The sequence below is a fragment of the Eublepharis macularius genome, chromosome 6, assembly GCF_028583425.1.
Source record: "Eublepharis macularius isolate TG4126 chromosome 6, MPM_Emac_v1.0, whole genome shotgun sequence".
Lineage (NCBI taxonomy): Eukaryota > Metazoa > Chordata > Lepidosauria > Squamata > Eublepharidae > Eublepharis > Eublepharis macularius.
Genome location: NC_072795.1, coordinates 102,892,053 through 102,901,467, shown reverse-complemented (window position 1 = coordinate 102,901,467; position 9,415 = coordinate 102,892,053). Strand labels below are relative to the sequence as shown.

Here is a 9,415-nt window from a genome sequence, read left to right as displayed (position 1 = left end):
CTCTAAACAAAAACTGTGTAATAACATAAATGTCACAGAGATGGATGTATGTGTAACAAAACCATCCCATACAATTACAAAAAAAATAGATATTAAACAATGTGTAAACAATGAATAAGAAAAAAGATAAATATCAACATTTATACAAAGAAATAGAAGGCATAAAGAGGGGCATAAATATCCACTTCATGAGGGATAATGCTTAAATAGGAAAGAACCATAATATGAGTTCAGTTTGAATAGTTGCCAAGTTGTAAACACTACAGAATAGTTTGGCATCTCTAATTTCTACACTTCTTTGTATAAAAATATTTCTGATCATACAGAGACATAAAGGGCAAAACCATGACCTCATCAAGTATTAGTACATGACAAACCCTACAATAACTATGCACAAAAAATGTTAAATGCAGCTATAGTAATTCTTTCCACACTATGTGATTCTACTTTCCTGCCAACAAGCTAGATTTGAGGTGTGACACTGATAAGCAATTGCCTCATCCATTCAAGGACTGCCGGCAGTACATTTATTTCAAATTATTTGGCTCATCTCTCATCCTGAAAAATATAGAACTGCAAAATACCATATGTAGAGGAGGATAAAATCAAATGTTAGAGTTGTATGTGATCTCAACAGCAGAGAAACAAATAAGTGGATTGATGATACTGAGCCTTAAACTGTTAAAAAATAACAGCAGAAAATTTTGTTAACAGTACCATTTCTCTGTACTGGCCAATTTCCTTTCATGATATATGAATGGTTCCTGACAGTCCATGGTGACCCTTTCGTATGGCAACCTCTCTTCTTACCAACGTTAACTAGCCCTTCTATCACCTTGCCAATTTTAAGTAAATGTTTAATATTAGTTGCTGACAAGTGGGAGACTCAGATAGACATCACTTCAGAAGTGATGTCACTGTGCCAGAAGTAATGTCAGCTGCTGGCGCACACACACACGTGGGCAAGAGGAGTAACTGCCCACTGCCCAACTCACACCAGTTGTCAGGGCAGACCTGGCAATCCTACCCCACCCACTTTCTAAAAAGTTCAGCAGGCACCAGGGGAAGTAATGGCACCACACTGGGGAACACTGGCCTAGTCCCAAGTCTAAGACTGTTCCAGCTTAAATAATATTAGGATTTGACTCACAGGTTGTGATGTACAAACCATTCTTTATTTATATTTTTCTCCAAAATGTTCACCTTTTCTGAATACATGCCAAGTTCCAATTCAGAAAAACAGGTGTTTTTTTTAAAAAAATCCTAGATGCTTGGTTGTTGAAACCCACATAGAATAGGCATGCATCTAATCATTATAATAACACAATTCTTCACACCTACAAGTAATCATTTACTTTATGGCTGCTTACTGAGAAGTGCAAGAAATCACACAGATCCTATTATGTGTAATGTCCAGCTATGCAGTAAAGGTGAGTGTCTGGTTTACCAAAAATTCACATCAACCAGTAATGTGCAGTAGCAAGGATGTAATAAAAAAAATCAGCTCTGCTGTGCTCACCCAATAAGTTTACAAGTGGTCAACAAAATATGTAGCAAGACGGTAATCTCTAGCCATACACTGAGAGCTCTATAAACATCTTAAGATTTGTAGTAATTTAAAAGATAGTTGCTTAAATGTAAGGACTCTTTGGATACCCCAGAACGCCAATGGCTGGTCAAAGGTTGGAATTATTGCGTCCAGGACATGCTTACTATTAAACTGGTTTAATAGTCCCTCCCCTCCCCACCTTGCTAATGAACCCTGGGGAATTACTGCTGGGTGTGTGAATGGTGGTAAGTGTTGATCTCTCCGACAGAAGTCTCAGCATTCTCCACCAAATACAATTCCCAAGCTTCTTCATAGGAAACTATGACATCCTCTCTAAGATCTGCCTTCCATTAAAAGATTTTCTTTCTTGTCCATGTTTCGTTTTACTTGAAAGAGAAAACATGTACATCTCAAACTATGGAATAAATGTAATAAAAGTCAAATGACCTTACAGAACAAACTCTGGCTTTTCAGCAAGCTTCAGGGCCTCATGCATTCCTGCAGCTGATAGTTTACGGTTGATATTCCTATATCTGCACTGCAGCAGATTGCGGTAGGTTGTCCTCAAGTCCCGGTTGAAGAAAGCATATATAAAGGGATTGATAAGAGAGTTTGCGTAACCCAACCACAGAAAAGTTCTCTCAACCCACAATGGGATGCAACTGCAAGACCTTCCACAGATAAAGGGTCTCGCAGTGGAAAGTATGAAAAATGGCAGCCAGCACACGGTGAAGGCCCCAACAATAATCCCAAGGGTAGTCGCAGCTTTCTGCTCCCTTTTGAAGATGGAAATGTTCTTCCGTTCATGCTTAAGCAGACGTGAAAAATTTGTGCACTCTTCAGACTCCTTGTGCAGTTTGACAACGCCGTTTGCAGAAACAATTCTTTCATTTTCTTCAGGCCGTGGAAAGCCAGCAAACTTGTGTTTGGCAGCGCTCTTCTTGGCCGCCTTGAAGATTTGATAGTACATGAAAAGCATAACCGACATGGGAATGTAAAATGCAACAGCAGTGGAATAAATTGTGTAACCAAAGTCTTGGCTTATTAAACATACTTTGCCATCATTAATATTTTGAGCCCAGCCGAAGAGAGGTGGCAAAGTGATTGAAGCAGACAGCAGCCACACGCAAAGGATCATTTTAGCCATGCACTTCCCATTTTGCCTTACAGGATAGGTGAGAGGCCTGGTTATACCGAGATACCTAAAAAAGAAAGAAAGAAGGTCAAGTTAAAAGACGCTTGTGGTTCATTTGTGGACAAAGCCATTTCTGTTTTAAGCCACTGTGAGATAATCACACAAACTGAAAGGGGAAAAGAACTACAAAGGAGCTGATGTTTTTTTTTTAAAAAATGGAACAAATAGTTTTGTATCTACAGCAAACTGTTTCTAGGTCAACAGGCTAACAGAATGAAAGGTAATGTATAAGTTGGTTGTTTTTATTTATTTGATTGATTGATCCAAACTTTATTTATTTATTTGATTGATCCAAACTTTGATTATATGTAACAATTAATTTCCTTTTTAATCTTCAAAGTGTTTTCTAGTAAATCTTTTCATTCTAACAAAGTACCATGCAACAGGCCAAGAACATTCCCAAAATACAAAGTTAAAATGGGATGTGTGTCAAACTAGCGACATAACTAATGCAAAGTTGTACGAAAGAGCAGCTTGGGTGACAACCATTTCAAATCAGTACAGATATCTGTTTGTGTACAGCTAGAATGGCTAGCATTCTTGGCTTTCTGCCCACTCGGTTTCTTTACATGGTTCAGGTCCCTGATCCAATTTGAGCTTTATGTTGGTACTGAGATGAATAACATATTACACAATCATTGGTTAGTTTCTCACCCACTATATAATGCCAGTCATTTAATTTACCTTCCCACTGAAGCATAACACAACAGACTGAAATGTAGTTTGAATCAGAGCCACTTGTAACTTCACCCCACCCCACTTTGGCCAAAGAATCAAACTGCACTAAGGTATAACTGGGAGCATCGGGTTGAGCAGAGATTGCTGGACATCACTTCCTGTTTCAGAACAAGAAGTTACATAATGACACTAGAAATTTTCAAATCTCTATGGTAAAATCTTGGAGTTTTGAAAATTTGTAGTGTCCCCTGATGTCCCTTTTTGTTTTGGAATAAGAAGTGATGTCATGCTGCTCTAGGAATTTACAAATCTCTGTGGGATTTTTACCATCAAAATTTGACAGTTCCTAGAGTATCATGATGTCACCTCCTGTTCTCTGAAGCAGTAAGTGATGTCTCACCATCCTCACCCTGTTTCCCCCCACCATTCCACTAAGCAAGGGCGGAGGACAGGGAGCATCACTGGGAGGTTCCCCTCTGGAACCTAGCAGGAGGCAACTGTAAGCTGCACCCGCAAGCCAGAAAGAATCAGGTGGCTCCTCTCGCCATCACACAAAGACTCCCAGGTCAGACTCAAGTGCTGTTCAGAGGAATAAGGTTAGATCTTGCTCTTGCTAATCCTTGTTGGTTCAAGACTGCCTTATTCTCTTTCTGCCTTTGTCTCACCTTTCCCTGCTCTCTTCTCAGATGCCGTGAAGTACATGGCTTAGAACGTTCCCAGATTCAGGGTTTTCTACTGTTCCATCCACTACACTCTACCAGTATTACTCTGCTAACTAGTTCCCACCAGAATATGCATAACTTGTGTACAGCCCTCTATCAGGTGTGCAGCCTGTTGATGACTTTTCAATATGCTATGTGCTACCGATGTGTGATTGGATATTAACAAATTCAACAACAACATAAAGAATATTAGGGTTATATACTTCAAATTGGGATGCTGGCTCACTATCTGGGGAACAGCTTTGATCCTATCCTATCCTATCCTATCCTATCCTATCCTATCCTATCCTATCCTATCCTATCCTATCCTATCCTATCCTATCCTCTGGAACTCTAGCAACTAAGCATAGGGGCACGTGTTCTGCTTGCACACCATGATTCCCAGACAACACTGCAGATTTGAGGTGAGGGAAATAGAGGAAAATGTTACATCCCCTTCTCCAGTGATAAGTAACACTACAGGGTGGGGTGGTAAACATTTTGCTTGCCCAGACACTGGGCAGCAGTAGCTTCTCAGTAACATGTGCACTTGCTCTAAAAATCAGTAACACAGAAAGAGACAGTAGAAAAGATCAGGTGTCCAGTAGGTCCTATAAGACTAACAAAATTTGTGGTAGGGTATGAACTTTTGTGAGTCACAGCTCACTTCTTCAGATACCAAGAAAGAGACAAAGAGTGAAGGAAGCAGAGACAAACCAATTTGGGCCAAACCAGCTTAGACATGAGAATCTGTCTTGATGAGTTTAAATTTCTTTTATAAATACAATTTTAACTGGGGCAGGCAAGAAAACCCTTTCTGTTTCTAGATATTATTTCTTAAATGAAACCTAGGAATCCAGAGGAGCTAGTAGATCATTGCAATATATCATTATTGTGCAACAGCAATCTAGCAACTGTTGTTTCCTAAAAAAAGCTCTCCAAACCCTACGGTGGCATGGGGGGGGGGCACTGCAGGAAGGAAATTGGTGCCAATGTGGGCAAGACCTTCAAAAATGTACACCATCCTGTCCACATGGCAATGCAAGGTATTTTGACTATGATCTTCCCAAAAGGATCAGATCAAACCCAATTTGAGAAAGAGAAGAAAACCCAGAAAGCAGCAAAATCATGTGGTTGATCCAATATTTTAAACAAGTACAGTTTGAATGCCAAACTGGAGCACCACCTCTGCATGAAAGGAGCCAAAGACACAGAGTGATTCAGCTCAAGAAAAAATTGTCCTGTTTTTAGTTCAGGTTCTGTTTGCATTCATCCTACTCAACATATTTGTGTTTTCCTTGCAAACAATCACACTTCACTTTTGAAATCTCCACAGAAGAAATTTTTTCAATATGCAATTTAATATTCTACTTTGATATTTATGTTTCAGTTGTGTTTAATATGGTAAAATCAATTTGAAATGAAATCAAATGTTTTCATCCCTTTTAAATGAATAAAGGTATTTTCTTTTATTATCAAGTCATGCTTCACACAAGAGCTATTTAGAACCTGCAAATCTTTTTCATGAGTTCATAATCACCTTTAAAAACATTTTGTGGTTATTTCACTGCAAGAAAGAGAGCTTTCTTTAATCTTAATCTCTAAGTTAAATAAAATGTGCTGAGATGTTTTTAGACTTTCTCCCCTTAAGGAGTAAGAGCAGCCTAACATAATGAAAAAATTCATGATCCAACATACCACATAATGCCATTATGCAATAGGTACCCTTTGTGACAACAGAAGAACAAATTTAAGGATACCATTTATGTGTTGAAGATCTACAGACCTTCACAGAGTCACGGTTCCAAGGGTTTCTTTCAGGCTAATCTGCAGATTTACTCGTTTTAATTTAAGGGTGCTTATGTAAATTCTTCCCCACGTGTGATTTTTTAAAAATATTTAAAAAGATATTTGAAATATCTACAGATCTCTGCTTCTCCTCAGGATATTGTCTCTGGGACAGGATATATAGGAGAGAATGGAACCAGAGGGACTGGAATGCTACTAAGTAATTTTTACCAATGCGGGAAGTATGCTCCCTCTCTCGTCTTATCTGCAAATAGGTAGAGACCTCCATGAATCCAAGAGGAGAAAAAAGTACAGCACGCAAGAGAGTTAAAATTTAGAGAAGGGTCAAAACAGGATATGAAAATTGACCATGATTGGCAGGAGAAAAGGAGGAAACAGAAGAACACTACAATCTGGGGAGGGATAGGGGGACAGAGAAGAAAAGTCTAAACAAACAACCACATCAGCAAAAGTCACATGGACGTGATGCCCATGGGACACCAACTGCAATGCAGGATGAATGCGTGAAGGACCAAGACAGTTCAACAGGCCGACAGTAAATTACCTTTATGTAGACATTTCCTCGAAGAAAATGCTTCAGGAATGGAAAGGTAGAAATATACATGGCATCAGAATCAATTCCTCAAAAACCTATCAAGGGGGGACAGGGTGTCAACTATAAAAGCAGTGAGCAAGAGAGGATGCTGAGCTCTTCCTCCCATTGCAGCTTTCATACTACAGCTCTTTCCCTCAGCCATTTTTCTGCTAGAGGCTGGAAATAAGCCTGGCTGAAAGAGGAAAAAAGTAACCAGGGAGAAGAGGCTAATGGGGAAATCCTCAGGCAGAAGAGGAGATTAAATTTTCCTTCCCATTTACAGAACTTCCTCCATTTTACAGGTGTTCTGGGACGGACTGGCCATTTAACTTATGGGGAAATTTCCCAGTGGGCTGCTGTCCTAAAAGGCCATTGGTGGTCAAGTGTAGGCAGAGTCAAACCCCACCAACTCTGCCAGTTCTTCAGGGGGCATTTCATTTAGACCCTTCAGTGGCAATGATTGTCAGCCCACCAACTTCCTCCTCCAGCACTACTGCCAGTTTACAGGAGGAAGAAATGGGTGAGCCAACACTTACGGCTGACACTGCTGAACTGAATCACCCTGCAGCTCAGCAAGAGCACTCATCTTGTCTTATCCCTGGGCCATTTTTTTACTTCCCAATTCAGCCCCTGCCAGGTTTGGGCAGCAATTGTGTTTGAAGATACAGTTTCAGTGCCATCCCATGTTGCTCCACCCTAAGACTCATCATCCCAAGTGCCCCTTCCCACAAAAAGTCACAAAGAAACATGGGATTTATTGTTAACAAACATTATATCTCTCTCCTGGCACTGAGAGCCATGAATAGTGCTTGAGGGTTAAATTTAATCCCAGTTAAGGTCAACCCTGACCTCACTATATATTTCTGAAGTGCCTAGTGGAGTCACTTAATACATTCTAATGTAAAGTAAAATAATAATCACAGGAGAAAATACACTGACATGATTAAAATATATTAACCTTTTAAAAAATCGTAAGTGCAAAATGGTACCAGTGACACAAATATGTCGTTTGAGATTAAAATACATTAATCTACATAAAATGCATCCAGTTGTTTCCTGAAATTTTCTATTTCCTTTACAGATAATGGTTTATAAAGATTAAACAGACACCAATCAAGTGACCTTGACATGATTCACCTCAATATATACATACTATTAACCTTGAGAATTAAGATTCCTCTTGAATAAAGTGATTCGTATTAATCTGTCTACTCCGCAAGGAAGTATATATATTAACCAGCCACACAGAGTGGAAAATGGGCTGTCTCATACATTACCTTAAGAATGAAATACCCTCCAAAATTATGATGAGACATATCAACAACTAGATCTGTCCTCTGTCTTGTTAGCACCTAAAGACAGACTTTATGAGGATAGTGAGAAGATGGGGGGGGGGGGCAGGGAAATACTCCTACAAGGAAAAGTCAGAAGGCAGACAAAAGTGGGGAACTTAGTACTTCCTCTGCCCAGCAGTTCTCTCATACAAGAGAGCACCCTTCCTATTCCTGTTACCTCAGCAACTGTGGACATGTGGCATTACACTTTCCAACATTTAATTCTGCTTGCACTGAACGATCTCTCAGGAAGTCTGTAACCTCAGGGAATGAAAGAAAAGGTTCTCCATAAGAACTTAGACTTTGTTTTTATTTTTACAAATCTGGGACCACAGAAAAGATCTACGTGCATAGGGATGTAATCAGAATACTAACTCAAACACGTGTGGCCCATGATCTTTGATAATGACACTTCAGCATCCATTCTCCAAGTCACATTATGATTGGTATGAATATGCTCTATCACAGTCCAAAACGGGCCTCTCTCAAAGCCACTTGCCAAGATGTTGGTGGAAGGGAAGTTTCTTATTCTGGGCGCAAGTCAATCCCCTGGGACCAGAAGCCATTCCATCAAGAGACTATTCATGCAAGTTTAAACCTACTGATGTCAGTGATTTAAATGTGCCTTTCTCAAAAGTACATAAAAAGCTGTTTCACACTGGATCTGAAGAGAAAGGCAGCAATGGGGATAACTGCCAAACTCAGTATTTTGTAGAATTTGAGGGCCAAACTACAAGTGACGAATGACACAGGTTGGACACTTGTCACCTTCCCTCAAGTTTTAATGGGAAATATAGGCATCCTGGTCTTGCAGCTTGGCTCTCTGACTGCTGTCCAATGGACTTTTCAACTGTCACTTCTCCAGCATTCTGCCAAGCTGCCTACATTTCCCATCAAAAGTTGAGGGAAGCTGACAAGTGTCCAACCTGTGTCTTTCGTCACTTGTAGCTTGGCCCTGAGACTGGTTTATACAGCACTGCAGGAACAGAAGCAGAAGGTACAGAGTATAAGGAGAGAGGGTAAACCTCAAGTCTCTACAGTAACACAGCTTGCTCTGACCCTGACAGCATAAGGCTTTACTCAGAGGCAAGCCCCAATGGCCCTCACTGGATCACCCAGCCTAGCCTAGTCTTGTCACATCTCAGAAGCTAAAAACTGTTGGCCCAGTCAGTACTTGGATGAAAGACCACTAAGGAAGTTCAGGATCTCTAGGCAGAGGCAGGCAATGGCAAACCACTCCTGTTTGTCTCTTGCCTTGAAAACCCCATAGGGTCCCCAGAAGTCAGCGGCAACTTGATGGCACTTCACACACACAAGCCCCAATGACTTCAAGGGGGCTTTCAAGTAAATGTGCACAAGACTGCAGCTAGGCTACACGTCTGTGCACAATTCCTTGGGAGATCTGAATTCAGTGTTGCTTCCTTCGGAGTAAAGCAAGAGTCCAGTGGTATTTTAAAGTGTAGCAACATTTATTCCCACATAATTTTTTTTTAGTCACAGCTCACTTCATCAGATAATCTCCTCAATAGAAATGGACAAGAATATGCTGCAAGTCTTATAGGCATAAACGTTTCC

At 40.2% G+C, this 9,415-nt stretch overlaps 1 protein-coding gene across 1 annotated transcript in view; it reads right to left on the bottom strand.

Annotated features, from left to right (window-relative positions):
• Window positions 1-1,225: 1,225 nt before the first annotated feature.
• HTR7 (5-hydroxytryptamine receptor 7) overlaps window positions 1,226-9,415 on the bottom strand; it is a 54,378-nt gene continuing 46,188 nt past the window's right edge. The window contains exon 2 of the mRNA XM_054983701.1: window positions 1,226-2,751. Within this exon, the coding sequence (XP_054839676.1) occupies window positions 1,998-2,751 (754 nt within the window). The 3' untranslated portion in view covers window positions 1,226-1,997. The remainder of the gene's footprint in view (window positions 2,752-9,415) is intronic.